Genomic DNA, 19,621 nt, shown 5'->3' on the forward strand with positions numbered 1-19,621 from the left:
GAGGTAAGCCATCTGGGCAGTTGTATCCAAGCTTGCACGCTGGAATGTTATCTTTTGAGAGGGTACCAGTTGTGATTTATTTTTGTTTATTGTGTGCCCTAGGCATGTTAGAAGCCTTTTCACAAATGCCAGGTGTCGAAGAAGAGTGTCCTTGTTCTCTCCTTGAATGAGACAGTCGTCCAAGTAAGGATATATTTGTATACTTCTTTGTCTGCAAAATGCAATTACTGGTGCCAGGCACTTTGTAAAGACCCTAGGCACAGTAGATAAGCCAAACAGCAGTGCAGAGAATTGGTAATGCATTAAGCCAGCCTTGAATCTGAGGTATCTTCTATACGATTGTCTTATTGGGACATGCAGGTATGCCTCTTTTAGGTCTAAAGTCACCAGCCAAGCATTCTTGCCCAGCATGGGGAGAAGCTGCTACAAAGTCAGCATTTTGAATTCTGGAATGTCCAGGTATGTGTTCAAAATCGATAAATCCAGTACTGGCTGCCAGGCCTTGTCCTTTCTGGGTACCAAGAACAGTCTTGAGTAAAAACCTAGTCTTTTTCCTGTTCTGGTACTGGCTGAATGGCTCCCATATCCATGAGGGACGTTACCTGTTTCTGTGCTTCTGCCCATTGATTTTTCGGCAGATCTGGCCAACCATTTGCCATTGGCAGAGTATGGAAATGGAATCTGTATCCCTGTGATATGATGTTTAGTACCCACTTGTCCTGGGTTATTAACTGCCAATTTTGAGCAAAAAGTGCTAATGTTCCCCCATGGGTGCTGCCAAAAGATAAGTGCTTGGTGTAGGCAGAGGGAAGTCATTGGGATTGCTTTCTGTAGGTTTGCACTTTATCTCCTCCAGATTTGGAGGTGGAAGCGCCCCATTGCTTTGACCTGTATGAATCTTCTGCCTGGTATATGGAACCCTTAGGGCATCTGGATTTGCCCCTTTGAGCTCTGTCTGACACAGGAAAGGACCAATTTTTTGTAGGCCAGTGTCTACTGAATCTTGGTGGCTGCACTTGTAAGAAGTCTTGCATAGACTTAGCTTTGTCTTCCATTTTCTTTAAAACTTCTTCTGCCTTAATACCAAACAGAGAATCATGCTGTAAAGGTGCATCTAGCAATTGAGCTTTAACATGATCAGGTAAATTTTGTTCCTTTAACCAGGCATGCCTCCTAATCGCAGATCCAGTAACTGCGGCTCTGTAGGAGGCCTCCAAGGAATCAAAACCACATTGCAAAGTATGCTTTCCAACTTGTTCAGCTGCATGCACTAATTCCTGCAATTCTTTACTTTCTGCACATTCTGAAATCAACATCATTTTCTGTTTCAGCAATCCCATAACATGTTGATACTTAAGCATATGAAATTGACAGTTTAATGCCCTGATTGCCAAGGTTGCAGATGTATAAACCTTTTTTCCTCATCTGTCTAGAGCCCTTGAATCTCTGTCAGAGGGGGTAGGATTTTTTGCTGTTGAGGCCTTAACTCCCTTTGGACCATGTGAAATAGTTTCAGGATAAGCAGCAGGGTTTCTAAATAAAAATGTATGTAAGTCAGGGACCCTGTAATATATGTCAGGCTTACTGGGAGCCAGAGGTAAGGGAGTCAGGGGTCAAGTTTGACTCCGAATACACATCATCCACAAGGTCTAAAACAGGGGGAATGGCTAAAGGCTTGTGCTGAGGGAGAAGAAGGAAATCCCTGAGCCTCTTTTTTGATTCTTAGAAGTCTTGACTCTCCCAGTGAAAATGCTCCCTCAAAGTATGCAAGGTTTCTCCAAATGAATAATCCTCAGGAGGAGATGCAGATGGAATAGACTCTTCAGCATCAGAATCCTCATAGGGAGGTATAGATAATTCCTGATTAGAAGAGGAGTCAGAAGAAACAGAAACCTGATCAGAAGATTCGTAATCAGTGTCTTGCCTAGGCCTCTTATCTGGAGGGGGATGGGTACCCCTGATCAAGGTAATAAGGTCTTCAGCCATTTTGACCATCTGTTTTTTAGGCATAGAGGCCTGTGCACGCGGTTCATGCGTCGTTTTTTTAATTTTAGAAGTTGCTTTTGTCTTTGGTTTTGCAGCTGTCGTTGGTTTGATATACAAATGTTGAGGTCTGAATACACCCTCAGAAGCCGGTGCCTGCTCAGCAGCTCCGGACCCATCTGAGGGAGATACATCTGTCGGTCCAATACCTTGTTTATCTAGCGGCATGCCGGACTCCACATGGGTGTCAGTAGAAGCCAGCGACTCGAAGGTAGATGGTATCAGGGGCTGCGAAAGCACCTCACTGAGTACCGGCGAACCGGCAACTGGCTTAGGAGAAGCTTCGTCGTCGGTTTTGGATCTCGACTGCCTTTCTCTGTCCTTTTCTTTACGTTTTTTATGTACTCCAGTAGTCGGATTGCTATCCAACGACATTTCTGGGTAGTTAAATCTGTTTCCAAAATACTTTGATGCAAAAATATACCAAAGCTTAATAGTGTGTTGGTTGAATCTAGCACAAAACCGACAGCCAGGCACATTGTGATCAGGGCCTAGGCAAGGAATACAGTATAAATGGAAATTATGAGGTATTTGCTTCTCACAAGTAATACAATTATTAACTTTTTCTGACATCTGTAAAAAGCAAGAAAAAAGTTTCCACAATGGGGTAATTAGCTTTAGTGAAGACTTCGGTTCTGAAACTCAGACTCAAATATTTAAGTAGTCGGACGACCGGCACTTGCGAAATGCTTCTGCTTCTGGCACTGCGCGGCAAGAAAGACTAAAGAAAATGGTGTTGATTGCAAGTTTTATACCCCCGATGACCTGATGCCATGGAAGAGGAGACAGCAACCGATGCAGGACCAAAGACTTTGGAATTCAGGCCGACTGAGGGCAACCTGCCAGCAATTACCCAAATGTAATGACTGCAACAGTGAAATACGAAGAACTTCACTGTAGTTACTCCTCAGGTGAAAAGACTACACAGATTTTGGCAGAGTAAGACGTGCCAGAAAGATTAAAGACAAAGGACAGAATTGAAACTGCTCAGATTAAGTTAAAGTGTCGACCATGGTATGTAATAAATCAGGCTTCTCAATGAACAGTCAGTGCAAAACTTACCAAGGACCAACTGTAACAGACACAATTTTTGAGCACAGCCATCAAACCTATGGCAACAATATGAGAAATAGAATGTTTTTTGCAGGAGAGTAAGCCTCACATGAGGCCACGTGTGGGGTCTGCCCACCATAACGACTTAAGCTGTGTATTTTAGCTCCACTATCACATAACTGTATAGAAATTAAAAACACAAGGGTGGGAAAAAGGTCTCAGTACAGCAGTTAAATGTAAACATTTGCAGAAATTTTCTGCTGAGATTAGAGACAACATTCCAGTAGATGGTCTGTGGAATAAATAGTAGATCTCTCAGCGAATCAGAGTGGAGGGAGGGGCAAGGATCACTAAATGCACATTATGATGATATCAGGAAGATGTGTACTTTGAAATGTATACATAAGTTATGCGCCTGGGCTTTGCAGAACTAAACAGTTGCACCAATGTGTGTCTATTTGAATCTACTGTCTACATTAAAAAGTTAATGATTCAAAACCGCAGCTTAACTACTGATAGCTGAATACCAAGCCCTGAGTAAAACAGACATGTTACCAAGGTTTTAAAATCTTTGTTTACTATGATTAATCATACATTGTTTAGTCAACATGCTATTAATCTAAACTGAAAGGACTAAGCCTTGAAAGGTTATAGTGGCATTCCTGAGGTCACAAAACATTTTTTGCAGGGGTCAAGAGCCATGCAGCTCCCTGCCCCAAGCAGTGGTTAAGCTCTCTCATTATAAATCTCTTAATATACCTATTCTGAAGTCACACAAACTCAGGGAAGTGGGAGATGTGGAAAACTGAAGTAAATCTCACCTTCTCCATCATCAGGTCCACTAGGCTGCTTCGATCTAGTGAAATATCAACTACAGGAAACTTGCAATTGTCCTGTTTTGACATTCCTAAACTCACTGTCCCTGGCTGCAAAAACAGCTTCCCTTCAAAGCTGTGCATAAAAATTACAACAGATCCAACAAACATTTGTGAAACTCAAGGCTGACTATAGACAACCAATTTTAATCTACTCAAGTAATTACTCTTCGTGAGCAGACTACATACAGAACAGCATGGAATGATACTTGCCAAAGGTAAGGTTACATGAACTGTGTTTAGGTAGCTTATCAGCAGTAGGTTATATATAAAGTAAAACAAGTTTTTATATTTAAAGGACTTTAAAACTTTTCTCAGAAAAAGTAATACAACATTGCATTCAGTGTGTTTTCTCTTTATTGCTGATACCATCTAGTCCAGAAATAAATACAACAGTTGAAACTAGTGTAAACATATAAAAAGAAAGCATTGAGAGTACTTACTTCCACCTCATTGTCACTAAAGTCGATGACAGACAGAGCCTTTCTGACCATCTTCCAGTCATTCTTATCATTAATGGAGCTCACTTTGGCACACTGGCCCTAAAATAATCAGAGGAAGAATGGCAAACAATTCAGAACATCTGAGTACTCTTAGCACAGTTGTGGGCAGTAAGCATTTTTTCCTATACCTCAAAACATATCCAGAACTTCAGCTTTTCTTAAGAATCAAAATGAAAGGCATGCACCATCTGTTTAGAGTGGCTTGGTATCTAATTTTACATTGTAGCAGCAGAATGCAATGTTATTATATAAAAAATACAGCAGCCATTACAGTTACAAGTGATTGTTTCATTAATATACAGTATCAAGCAACAGAACAAAAGTGAAATTTTATGTCATTTATGGTTCCATTTCTACACGTTACTTAATGTTGGAATTGTTTTATGCTACAAAGTGTTACAGTGTCAAATCATGCCTCTTCATAAATGTTGGTATTTAAAGGAACCATTATAATTTATGCTTGTATTTCTTCCAAACAGTGCAAATTAAATTAAAATAATTATCAGTGACCTTACACAACTTTTTAATTAGAATAGAAATAGTTAAGGAATAGTCTAACCTTGAATATAAGCTTAACAACTTAAGTAACTACTTAGCAAGGCTGAATTCTCAGAGTTTCTTGTAATCTGTACTCCACTTCACTACAAGTTCTCCCTTATTTGACTATATGCCATCTCTCCAACATTTGTATCAGAAGCTAAGCCTTGCCTCACTATTAGTACACTTCTCATTTTCCATTCTTCATTCGCGCCATGCTTACAGAACACCCCATGTTAGAAATCCACTGCTTAAACAAACAAACCAGAAAAGATGCATTTTACAGGGTCCCATTACCCTTTTTAAAATAGACCTCGACTGATACAAATTCTATTTTTACAGATTTGTCAGCTCCATTTTATTCCTACCCAAAACAGGGCAGATTCTCTTCAAACCACTAGAAATAAGTTTGTCCGACTCCCTGGCTTTGTCATAACTACCATTCTCCTTTCTCATTCACCTATTCTATCAAAATGACAAACAGATATTGATGCTACAATTCATCACTGAAGTCCTCAAGTTTGGAATGTCTGCATAGTGCAATGAAGAGCAATATGCATGCTGTGAGACGTTCCTGCAAGGAGGAAGGTTTGCATCTTTGCATAATCCAAGTACGTACAAAGGTCCTCTTTTCCACTCACACCCGTATATCTACCTTGGTCCAAGCAAAAAGGCAACTCCCAGAAGATTTTAGCTGGTGTTACCTGTAAAGTCCTCAAATGTGCTGCCAGTGCCATTGACTTTCATGTCACCTCACTTACAAAAAGTCACAGAGTGAATGTTTAGCTCCTACTTGTGGGACAGAATTGATCATTCTGGCTGTCTACAAGAGTAGACTGAAAAACTGCAACAACATTAGATCAATTCTCTCCTTCTTTGTCTAAGATCTTTGCAAACGTGTACTTAATAAATACCACTCCCGGGCTACCAAAAATCTATAATCTAATAATAATAAATACAGGGGGGGGGGGTTTACAGCCAAAATATCTAGGAGTCCTCACTGACCCTACCTCAAGGAACACAGGCAATACAATCAACAAAAGACTTTCACAACTGACACTTTACTACAAAATCTCACACCTATTGTCCCCAACTACTGTAAGGCAGTCTAGAGGTAGAAATGTCCTTATTCCTCAAAAGTGAATATGCCCTGTCATTATTACCTCACACTAGCACCAACAGACTAGTCTACAAGTATAAGAAAACAAAACGTGTCATTTTGTATTTTCAGCTGAGAAGCACATCTAACCCTGTGATCTCTTTCTTAGATATTTCATTGGCTACCAGTTACTAGGGAACCACTATGCTACTTAGCAATAGTTGTTCAAATCTATCATGCTGGGTCAATGCTCCCCATTAAAATCAAACTTGCACATTAACAGAACCATCATACCCATTCAGAGGAAGTCGGGGAATGGCATTACTTTGATGAGACTATATTTTGGTACTACCATAAGGGAAATGGCCTTCACTAATTCCAGGCCAGCAACATGGAATCAACTACATGGAGAAATATGTTCTCAAATACGACTGGATGGCTTAAAGGTTAACGTGAAGGAACATGTACTAGATTATACTATTATTGCAACACTGGATAAGTTGCTGTAGGCTTGTACACTTACTATAACTGAAATATTTCAAGTAGTACATACGGGTATCATGCTGCTATGACAACTCCACTTAGTATACAATGCAAATATCACACATTTCCACACTGCTTGAAATGTTGTGAATATTGTTTCTTGCTACCCCTTTTTCTGTGCGTATTTACTTTTGATATGCATTTTTGTTATATGATGCATGTTCACTTTTGTATTGATTTTTTTTTTATTGTATTATGCACTCTGTTCCTCTAGAGACCAGGTCATATATGAAAAAGGTCAAAATGACCAGTCCACTTACCCAGTTACCAAATTTCAAATAAATAAAATTAAATTAATCAAAATTAATTAATAAAGAACTTAAGGATTTTGTGTTGGTCATGGGGCAGTCATTTTTATATTTCTGGATCAGTCTAAGCCATACAGACAAAGGTCATATCAAGGCAGTAGAAGCACCATTTCTGAACCTTTCCAAAGTAATAAAATGGAAAAGTACACCGTCTGCTTACCACCCCAAGGTAGTTACATATCAGTCATGCTGTGCACACAGCGAACTGATATGTACATCCCTGATCACAGCCTAAGAGTTAGTTGCTATGGGGTAGCATCTGACACCACACTGAGTACTTGTGAATAGCTGGATTTCTCAGAGATAAATAGCAGTTTTTTTTTTCACCAGAATTTAATTAAAACATATGAAGGTGATGAGGCAAGTCCTACAGTATATACAGATTTACCAGACAAACCGCTCTCTGCACTGTGAAAAAATAGATGACCTCCAGAATCCTCATCATCAATGTCTCTAACATGAAAGCCATTCTACAGAGGTTCTCACAATGGGGACCAGAAAGGAGCTTTAGCCAAATTATAAAACTCAGACAGCTGACTGAATCACATGGTGGCAGACCATAAGCAGCTGAAATTAACTTATCAAGTCAGCATTTTTTTGAATTATTAAACACAGTAACATAAAAATCTTTTTTAAACACCTTTACTGAATTATCACTTGTGATATAAGCAAATTTAAATTCATATAAAACTAATCAAATTGTATTAACAAGTTCACATTTGCAAACATTATACTTCACGTATATTGCTATATATCATATAACCTAAGTGACATTACATAAATTATTCAATTCCTGCCCACTTTTTTTTTAAACAAGAAACATCTTCATTAAATTATCATTTTATGACACAGGCAATCATACATTTATACAAATCAAAAACAAACCGCACCAACATAGCTCTCGACCTTCCATCTCCAAAATGAGGAACACTACCTTTTATAATGTGGAACAAATGGGCAAAATGTGGAACAACTAATAATAGATTACTAACAACTTCAATTAAGCAGCTTACAGGATGGTTAAAATGTTTTAATTTATACTTATAAAAAGTCCTTTTGATGTATAAATGTGTCTCGGTAATATTTGCTATGGATATCAATGTAAAAAATTTCTAACACTGAATGTGTGACAAACTGTTGCAATGTGGAACTTCAAGGAACATGGGCTTTTTAAGACCTAAAATGACGTATGTTCCTTGTAATGAGGTACATGTGAGAGGTATGCACACCAACACAATCCTAGTTGCAAGCATTTTACATCACAAACCATACTGATAACACTCCCAGTTGCAGATATCATACATCACTTATAATCTAGCCAAACACTTTCAAACATTGCACAGTTCATTTAAGTCCTGCCTTCTTTTAAACCTCATTCACTGCCTGTATGTTTTGTTCACACAAATTCCATTTTTCCTATGTAGTTTGCTCCTACCCTTTTCTAAAGATCTCAATTTCAGTTGTTTTATCTTGGTTACTATATTCACTACTTCTAGTACAGTTCATTTAGAGTTTGATTTCCATTTTCTAGTAATTGCTTTTTTGACAGCCACTACAATTAGACCTTACCATGTCAAGGCAATTCTGATTCTGTATCATAGCTTAGAAAAGTCATCTTCCTTACACACCAATCTGCCCACCCAGCATCTCCAACAGTTCATCCCACAGGGAATCCTTAAAGTTCGCCAACTCACCACACTCCCAGAAAATATGTTCCCAATTACCTCTTTCCTTCCAGTCACCCCTCCAACATTTGCTGTCTAGCTGAGAAAATTCTTCTCTCTCTGGATTGGTATAAAATGTAAAATGTAAACAACAAAAAACAAAAATCCTAAATCTTCTAGATTTTGTTGCATATCTGGGAGAGATACATAGATATTTTCACTGTTTGTGAACTGCTTATCCAAACTCTCTTCCCAATCCTTTCTAGCTTCCTCTGACTGATTTTTATAATTATCATGAAATATTTTATATGCTCTACTAATTATTACCTCCCTTCAGTAAAATAAAAATCTTCAGGGAAATTCCCTTTCCCCAGAGGATATATAACTCATGGCTGCAATACTTAAGTATACTCTTTTGGATGGTGAATGCAGCCCCCCACATATGAAATGTAAGGGGCTTTTCCTTTTGCAAAAATAATGTTTGATGATTTTTACTTTACTATATTCCACCAGAACACTGATTTAACATGTTCTCTTTAACCAGTCACTAACAAAATACTGATTCCATTCATGTGTCACGAGCTCAAACATCATATCATCAATCTGTATAAATACACACAAATTTAAACAGAATATATTAACATGAAATTTACAGAACACAAAAATATTTGACCCTCTATCAAACCTGGGTAGCACAGCAGAAAGCAATGCAGTCAGAAAACAGCAACCCAACAGTACTTTGGAAAATGTAAGAATAATTATGTTGCATAACAAACTATATCAGTAAATTATGAGCTTCAGCAAGAGTATATAAATAAGGCAGAGACAGGTCAAACACTGCAATTATGCTAAATGTAATAAGTAATTATGCCAGTGACATCTTTTCCAACAAAAAATTCAACTGCCTTTCTAATTAAAAAAAAGCTGTCAAACAACAAACAGCTTCACATGGGGAGGGGGTTACCTCACAGACACAATCTAAAGGGTTGGATTCTCATCTTTAAGGGGAAACTGGCTAAGCTTAAAATTTTTTTGGATTAGAAGAGTTGGGTGCTGGTGTGTTTTTTCGTAGCTTAAAATGGCCCACAAGGGCAGTTAATCTAGTACTTATCTATAAACCTATGGTATAGTCATTACAATAATTTTCTCAATATGTGCTATTCATCCTACTATACAAACCCCAAAAGTATTTGAGAGGCTACAATTTACTAACTTCACTTCTTCAGCAGGATTTTAAATGCATCATTTAAGTGATCGACAGAAGATGCATCAAAAATCTAGACTTGCGTCAAAAGAAATCTGTTTAGGAAACTTTTGTGATATACTGTCTCATTAATTGTCACCCACACTGTGATTTTAATCCATCAGGCATAGCCATACTTGCACCAGCATTATTTTAACACCAACAAGAGATTTTTTTTTATATATGATATTTGCCTCCATGCCTGCTGACCATCAGGGCTTTTTCCTCAGACAACTTTGAGCTAATTCATTCCCACTTACTGGTTACCTTCAGCTAGGAGGTGAGAGTCCATAACAAAGGCATTTTTAAGATCCTACCCCTTCACCGGTGGCGAACACTGGCACCTACATCACTGCAGGCTGTCATATGAACTTCTCCAGGCATACAAATGGATCCTCCCACACACACTTAATGAGGGCTAGCCATCATCGGCTTGGGATCTGCAAGCTCACATCCTTAAGTCCTGACCTTTTCTGAACCATACAAATGGTGAGGACTGGCTAAATGAAACCACCACTCTCTCTCCCTCAGGAGTAAAGAAGGGAGCCAGGCAAGGAGATAAGTGAAGTGGCCCTGTGGGGAGAGAAGGAACTTACAGGTTGTAAACACATGGAATGTTGTGATTTCTACAGTGGAGACTGGAAAAAAACACCATTCATCGAGGACTGGACACTGGTGCTGCTTGCTTGCAATGTCCCTTGTGAAAGTGAGGATGACCAGCAAGGACAGCCCAATGCATGTCCCTATCCTCCCAATGTAAAGCATGCGCAGGGAGTACAGCTTAGACGTAACACCCCCCCCCCCCAACGGCTGCCTAAATGATGGTCCCTCACATACCAAAGTCAAATACAAGACATGAGTGAAAATCAGTATACAATTCACCATTGTAATAGAACTGTGTACATATATCTGCCACTTAAATTTAATATACCATTATCATATGCAGAGAAAGAAAAATGTAAAATGAATGGTTATTTACTTTAAAAAGTGCCTGCTGAAATTCAGAAGACCGTAACAATGATCCTCAGAACAGTATACTCGCAAGTGCAGCAACATATATGAATTCCAAAATTAAGGTACCCTACACTTATATATCTACACACATTATATATATATATATATATATATATATATATATATATATATACACACATACATACATACGCACACACACACACACCTATAAATACACAGCCGGAGGAAAAAAAACTCAAAAGGTACCTAAACAAATTTGAAATTTGTTTTACTTTATTTTACTTATTTTTATTACTTTTAAATTATAGTTTATGGCATGTCTGGACTACCAGTAATACTGGGTCTTGCAGCCATCATCATCATATATAGATCTGTACTATTAAAAGTATCTTGCAAACTAAACTAACAGATATGCTAAAATGTGGAAAATCTGGGCTAAACAATGGTGAAAAGAAAATTTAAACAGACTGCTAATACAAATGAAAACCTTTTTCCATACACACACATAGTTTACATCAGAAGATCAGAAAGTCAAACTCTTGAACCCCACCCCCAACAAATGATATACCAACTCTGAGATCAGACCACAGTGATGAAAAGGGCAAATTTCCCTTTCTTAACTGTACTATAACCTCAGGACAAAAACTGACTTTTCACAAAGTTGATCATATGGTCTTGACCATATCGAGTTACACTTTCAGAAAAGTTGATACAAGGTAAACCCATATATATGTGTGTGTGTGTGTGTGTGTGTGTGTGTGTGTGTGTATATACACCCACATAAAACCAATGTTCAAAACTGAAGAACGCCTACACTCAGTCAGCCTTTTCCACTCAAACATCGCTAATTTAATTCAACCAAAAAGCCAACAGACTGAAAAAGAAAAAACATTTTTCCTTTTGTGATCCAGTGACAAAAAAATCCCTAAAAACACCAGAGCACCAAATTTTTTGTGAATAATGGTGTTGTAGGGAAAGGGTTTTTCATAACAATGTGCACGGTTAGGGGTTAGCACTTTCCCCTTTCCTTGTGTGTGCTAACCCTAGCCCCACCCCTAACCCATTCCTGCACATTACCATCTGAAAAAAACTGTCCACTAATCAATAGACTCATATACTATACAAACATTACACACACACTACACCGATTCTCTTTACCTAACCATTACTCTAACCAGCAAACACTTGCACAAACACTCCTACACCTCAGTGTGTACATGTTTAATATATCCAAAAGTCTGATGATTAATAAACACACATATCTACCTGTGGAAGTCTGGGCAATGTAAGCTACTCTTCAAATAAGTTTTGCAGCTTAGCTTTTGGGTGTTAGCATTTAGGGCCAAGCATGAGTAAAAACTGAAATCAAGCTGCCTTTCCTTTTCTACTTGACACTGTGTTAAGGAGCACCTTACTGCCTACAGCCCCCCCAGATCATTTCAACTAGTCAACCAAATAATCTATCAGAAGCATCAGTGAAAGTTACATCTCCTTTGCTAGTAATAAGCACGCCAACCTCTTATTCTAGCTATCACCACAAATGGCCTACAACTTAAAAAGTCACTTCAGAATTCCATACAAATAACTTGTAACCTATTTTCTAAACTTTACAAATCTTAGTTAAACGTCAGTATGGATTTTAGGCAATTTCTGCAATTGGTACTATTCTCCACACAATCAAAGAGTTCTGATGTACTGAATTTATGGAGGGGAAAGTAGCCACAGCTTTGTTCCTAAGCCTTTCCAAACATGCAGTACAGCAGATCATTTTCTTCTCAAATTAGTTATTTCAGACCTCAAAATAATGTAAAAGCTACCATCTAACTAGCTATAAAATATAAAATACGAAGGGAAAAAGCTTCACAGTCAAAACACTACCTGGAGTAACCCACTAATCTATCATTGGCCTATACCCTCATTATTTTAATAACATAAAATAAGCTTACAATGGGTGGGGTTAAAATATGGTGTGTACATAAAAATTATTTGGCATCGGCAAAAAGAATAAAGTCAAATGAAGGAAATGGGAAAGGGAAAAATGCATTCTCAAATTTTATGTTACTGGTAGTCAGCAGCTCTGGCATGATAGCTGAGAAGAGTGCAGTCAGTGTAAAAGTTGCCATGTGTTATGCATGCGTTAATTGAGTTTCTTAAATAATTTAGGAACCAGCTTACAAACAGGCCACTGTAATCACTGCACCATATCTCTCATATTTACTGACTTTCATCTGACTTTTCTCAAAGACAGACCTGTTGTGGTTGTAAACGTTTCTGAATTGAAGTAAGCCTATAGAAAAAACTCCTCATCACCAACTGCATGGGATCTAGTATCTAAAGAGTCTATTTAAAAAAATATTTCTTTTTTGGTCCTCTGCTATGATTGTTAAAGGCCAGCACTATGACTTTTACATTTCAGAGGTTGAGAGGTATGTGCTGCACCCAACCTCCAGAATCAGCTGCAATGACTCAGGCTGGCTTTAAGTCAGCTGTCAGCAGGACTGACTTGTGATGAGTAACATTATGTTGCCTTATTGCAGGAAGGTACCTTCAGCATAACAGGTAGGGACTCTAAGAGCAGAGTTTTACATGGTTATGGGAGAAAAATGTTCAGCACTATAGATGTGGATAATGGCAGACAGTGCAACTCAGACAGAAAGAAACTGAAAAATCAGATCATTTTGTTTCCCTCTTCCTCACTTCTGGGATGCAGCAAAGGTCTCAGAAATGCTTTTAGACTTTAGTCACATTTGGTCTCAAGCTATCCTGAAATGGAGAAGTAATGAAAAGACAGACTCTTGCCATCCCATCTAATAAACTTCCATAAGCAACACAAGTGACACAACCAGTGTCGCACATCAAATAAGACAGATTGGCACAAAGAGCATATCCTTGGCCTGCAAAGACATTCTCAGTGAAGATTTAGTATACCACATGTTGAACAGCTTTAACCACAGCTGCTGATTAGAAACATACAAGGATTTCTGTTAAAAAATAGTTGCTGCAAAGAAAGAGGAGACGCACTGTTAGCTTAAAGCCCTGCTAACTGACTATGCTAAAAACTTTTATTAGCAACTGTTTGTTGTGGCACAGAGCTAGACTGTGTAGAACAGAGAATGTCAGAACAGAATGTGGTCATACATTTAGTGTGGTTTGTAAATGTGTGCATAATAGCTAAGCTTTTTGAGGGGGGTTTCTGTTGTGCTAACACTAACAGGGTAGTGTGCATTTTTCTGCATTAGGAATGTGGTCTTCAACACTAACAAATGTTTAGATTTAAGATAGAGGACTGCATCATTGCAGGTTTGCGTCTACACATATACGTTTTGGAATTCAACTTGACATTGCAGTTTACCAGTCAAAATTAATGACTTCTGAAAAATATGAGTTTACATACACTCTTTCAAAACTTGAGTGACTTTGTACATGTAAATTACTGACATATCTGAAGTTCCACACAAACTGACAGAGTAAAACTCTCATAAAGGAGAATGCTCCACACTATCAAGAGTGCAACCAGAAATTTCCAGAAGTATTTAGAGGGTTTTGGCATAGTATTAACCATCTGGTCCAGTGATTGTACTAGCTTAACTTCCAGCCTCTCACAGATCTCTCTCAAGGAAAACAAACATTTAAAATAAACTGCAGCTTTGAGATATCCGGCAATGGTGGCACGTTTATGACATGGTAATTATAAATGTACTGCATTTAACAGAATTGCTTGCCAGAGTGCTGTAATCAAATAATCTAAGTTTGTAGCTGTGGACAATTTGACAAGTATTTCACTGTTAGATGTTTAATGATGGTTACGGATGAAAAGGTTAACTACTGTTGTACTAATACTATGGCCATAGAATTTAGCAGCCTAAACTAAGCTCATATTATGTTGTCAGAAAATATTAAGTGCAAAGACTCAACTGACAACATTCGATATGCAAATTTTAAGAAGCTTCCTCAAGTGGAATTATGTGGATTTGGTTCATTCGTTAGCATTATCCCTGCATCTTCCTTTGGTCTCTGGAGACTCTACACAAAAAATAATGGAAGCAGCTAGGATCTGCATACATAAAGCTAAAATTTCTGCTACTAGAACAGTCATCTATTTGATTGGAGTGTTAATGTACTACTCATGCTTAATCCCAGCTAAGGGTCACAAAATAAATAACTAGGGACCACTTTTAAGGGTTACACTTAGTGCCGCAGTGGTAAAGCGGTAGCGTTGTTACCTCACAGCAAGAGGTTCTCCCGTTCGATTCTCGGCTGGGCTTGGGAGTGCCTTCTGTGTGCAGTCTAAATGTTCTCCACGCGGTTGGGTAGCGTTCGAAAGACATGCGTGCGTAAATGGGCATGCCTTCGTTGAAGGTTGGGCATTGAGCTGGTACCTAGGCATTTCGTAAAAAATCTACTGCCAATCATTAGCGGACCGGAGTTCCGCTGTGGCGACCCCTTACTGGGAAAAGCCGAAAGACAAACAACAACAACAACTGAAAGCCTTCAGTAACACAAAAATGCAGGAAGCGAACATTAATCCTGATAAAAAAAATTATTTGAAGATGTAACACCATCAATATGCATTTTAACACCATACAAGTCATTCATCTGTAAATGTGGTGTCCTCTAGCTCACATCTTAAAGGGAAGTTAATAAACTGTAAACAGTTTCATTCATACTTAAACAAAGAAGGCCACATACACACATTACACACAAAATATAGCAACTGATGATTGAAAGCTCATTTGAATGAAAAATCATTTAAGTGAATTCTACATAACCAAAACCTAACGTGGTCAAAGTAACTATGGGAAAATATTTCAAAACAACTTATGAAGGGAAAAGCTCCCCACTATTTCCCACTACTTGCTTAGTTAAATATAATAACTCCATGATCAATCAACTGCAAAGGAAAGAAAAAGAACCACAGACAGACAATCATTGCCAATGCACAAACAGGAGTTTCAGCAGCAGTGATGATGCACAGGTTGGAACAACAATCACGTACAACTTTTCAGACTTTCTTTTTTTCTATTACAGACCTATGTTCAACTATTTCCTGTGCTAGGATTTGATTACCGGTATCACTGAATCTGGTTTACTATGAACAGTAGGCAGTGAAAGATGATTGAAAAAAGACAGCATGATAAAGTGAATGGTGCCATATAAACGTACGTGTGTGTGTGTGTGTGTGCGTGTGATATATATATATATATATATATATATAGATAGATAGATATATAATCTATCTATCTATCTATCTATATCTATCTATCTATATATATATATATATATATATATATATATATACACTGTGTGTTCGTGTACATATGTGTATATGTATATATACAGATATATAGATATATATATATATATATAGATAAAAATATATAGATATATATATATATATATATATATATATATAAATATATATATAAATATATATATATATATATATATATATATATATATAGTGTGTGCATGTGTATACATACATATTTGTTTGTGTCTTTCGGCTTGCCCCGGGTTAGGGGTCGCCACAGCGGAACTCCGGTCCGCTAATGATTGGCAGTTGATTTTTACGTACTGGCTTGCCAGGCCTGACGCACAACCTTCAACGAAGGTACGCCCATTCACACATGTCTCCATGCAGAAGACGCTCTAGCTGAGAATCGAACCAAACAGCGTCTTACTGTGAGGCGACAATGCTACCGCAGCACCACCACTGCGGGTTACATATATATATATATATATATATATATATATATATATATATATATATATATATATATAAATAAGAAAAAATTCCATGCATCCACCTGGTCAAGGATATAGATATTCAATAATGACAATAAAATAATAAAATGGGATAAGTGCTTTCGGACTAAAATAGTCCGTCTTCAGATCTATTTAAACAAACTTGCTAAATCCATTTATACTAATCAACTACCAATCAGTAACTCACATACTTTAAGCAACCTATAAAAAAGTACAGTTGTGTACACTTACCATAAATGTAGATATTCGAGTGTATTCACTGTTGCAGTCATCACACTTGGGTTATCCCGCCTGCAGGTAGCCCTCAGTCGGCCCAAATACCAGAGGCTTAGTATTTCTGCATCGGTTGCTGTCCCTCCAGGACTGACGTCAGGTTGTCAGTGGTATAAAAACAGGCAGCCGGCGCCATTACGTCAGTTTTTCTTGCCCCAAATGTAAGGAGCCCCCAAATAGGAAGCTAGGTTATAGTGGAAAATACCGCCAGTAGAAAGTAAATACCAAATAGCACTGTAAGTGAGGAAGAGAGACAAGGGGGATGGAGGGCAGGAAACCGGGATTGCAACAGTGAATAAACTTGAACATCTACATTTATGGTAAGTGTACACAACTGTACTATGTTCTTCGTGTTTCACTTTGCAGTCATCACACTTGGGTTGATTCCCAATGCTGAAGAAATTGGTGGAGACAGTCAAGAAGGGTTGGGGCTGGCAAGGATGCCCTGCAAGACTGCAGTTGCAAAGCCTGCCCTGGATTTGGAAAAGATAGGCAGGTGGTAATGCTTGGTGAAGGTATGAACAGAACTCCATGTTGCAGTGTCCAGGATGTCCCTGGTAGGGACCCCTTTGAGAAAGCTGCAGCGGTGGAAGTTGCCCTAGTAGAATGTGTTCTGACCCCCTGTGGGGTGGTTTCCCGTGATGTTTGTAACAGAAATGGATACAGTGTGCTATCCATTTGGAAATGGTTTGTTTTGATATGGCCTTACCCTCTGACCCTGCTGCAAAGCTGACTAGTAACTGGTCAGATTTCCTGAAGGGCTTAGTCCTATCCAGGTAGAATCTGAGCTGTCTGTGCACATCTAAAGAGTGCAGGATCCTTTACCCCTTATTTTGAGGTTTAGGGAAAAAGGTGGACAAATGAATAGATTGGTCGAGAGCCACATGGACACCACTTTAGGCATGAAAGTTGGGTTAGTCCTGCGGGAGACCCTGTCAGCATGAAAAATGATGAAGGGTTCCACAGCCACGAGTGTTTGTAGCTCAGACACTCTTCTAGCTGAAGTGACAGCCAGAAGCAAGGCTGTTTCCCAAGAGAGGAATTTTAACTCTGGTGAAGCTGCTGGCTCAAGGGGGGGGGGGGGGTAGCATGAACTTTTCCAACACAAAGTTAAGGTCCCAACCAGGGGTAGGGGCTCTTCTGGGTGGCCTTAAGTTGTTAGCTCCTCTAAGGAAAGTACAGTTGTGTACACTTACCATAAATGTAGATGTTAGAGCGTATTCACTGTTGCAGTCATCACACTTGGGTTATCTGCCTGCAGGTAGCCCTCAGTCGGCCTGAATACCAGAGTCTTAGGATTTCTACGTCAGATGCTGTCGCTTCTTCCATGACATCAGGTTGCCAGGGGTATAAAACAGGCAGCAGATGCCATTACATCAGTTTTTCTTGCCCCAAATGTCAGGAGCCCCCAAACAGGAAGCTAGTATATGGTGGGGAACACCACCAGTAAAAAGTAAATACCAATGCCATTATGAATGGCCATAGAGAGGAGAGGTGGAAAGACAGAGAAAGATAGGGGGCTGGAGGGAGGGAAACCAGGACTGCAACAGTGAATACACTTGAACATCTACATTTATGGAAAGTATACACAACTGTACTATGTTCTTCGTGTTTCACAGTTGCAGTCATCATACTTGGGTTGATTCTCAAAGCTGAGGAAGGGTGGAGGCAGTCAAGAAGGGTTAGGGCTGGCTAGTAAGCCTTGCAAGACTGCTGTAGCAAATACAGCTCTGGATTTAGAAAAGATTGGTAAGTGGTAATGCTTGGTGAAGGTGTGTACAGAACTCCAGGTTACAGATTCCAGAATGTCCCTGGTAGGGACTCCCCTGAGAAATGCTGTAGAGGTGGAAGTAGCCCTAGTGGAATGTGGTCCGATCCCCTGTGGGGTAGGTTATCCATGGTGCGTGTAGCAGAAATGGATGCAGTGTGCTATCCATTTGGAAATATTTTGCTTTGAAATGGCCTTAGCCTCTGCCCCTGTAGCAAAACTGACTAGCAGCTGGTCAGATTTTCTGAAAGGTTTAGTCCTGTCAAGGTAGAACCTGCGCTGTCTGTGCACATCCAAGGAGTGCAGGATCCTTTCCCCTTCATTCTGAGGGTTAGGGAAGAAGGTTGGCAAATGGATGGATTGGTTTTAGAGCCACACTGGACACCACCTTAGGCATAAAGGAGGGTTAGTCCTGAGGGAAACCCTGTCAGCATGGAAAATAATGAAGTGCTCCACATCTATTAGTGCCTGTAACTCAGACACTCTTCTTGCTGAAGTGATGGCTAAAAGGATGGCTGTTTTCCAAGAGAGGAAATTTAACTCTGCTGAAGCTGCAGTTTCAAAAATGGGAAGCGTGAGCTTTTCCAGTGCAAAGTTAAGGTCCCAGGCAGGGGTGGGAGCTCTCCTAGGGGGCCTTAAGTTGTTAGCCCCTTCAGGAACTGTTTGATGATAGGGTGAGAAAATAAGAGGAGGCTCAGTATTACAATGAGCGGAGATGGCAGAGGCATGAATCTTAAAGGAGGAGAAGGATAGGCCTCTGTGGAGTAGCTCTGCTAGGTAATCCAGGATTAGAGGTAAGGAGGGAACTGCTGTGTCCTTCCCTTGAGACTGATTCCAAGAACAATATCTTTTCCACTTCTCAGCATAGGATTTCCTAGTACTATGCCTTTTGGCTTCAAGAATGACGTCCAGCACCTGTTTGCTGAGGGTTGCTGGTGGTGTATTCAAGGGATAAGCCAGGCTGCAAGGTT

The 19,621-nt window shown here is 39.1% G+C and overlaps 1 protein-coding gene across 3 annotated transcripts in view; it reads right to left on the reverse strand.

Moving 5' to 3' along the window:
* Positions 1-19,621, reverse strand: part of MYO1C (myosin IC) — a 1,794,562-nt gene that overhangs the window by 589,377 nt on the left and 1,185,564 nt on the right. For all 3 annotated transcript variants that reach the window (XM_044054342.1, XM_044054344.1, XM_044054343.1), the window contains exon 7: positions 4,415-4,513. In XM_044054342.1, coding sequence (XP_043910277.1) covers positions 4,415-4,513 — 99 coding nt within the window. The remainder of the gene's footprint in view (positions 1-4,414; positions 4,514-19,621) is intronic.

Source organism: Protopterus annectens, chromosome 13.part0 (genome assembly GCF_019279795.1).
Source record: "Protopterus annectens isolate FY-2018-M chromosome 13.part0, PAN1.0, whole genome shotgun sequence".
NCBI classification, from domain to species: Eukaryota; Metazoa; Chordata; order Ceratodontiformes; family Protopteridae; genus Protopterus; species Protopterus annectens.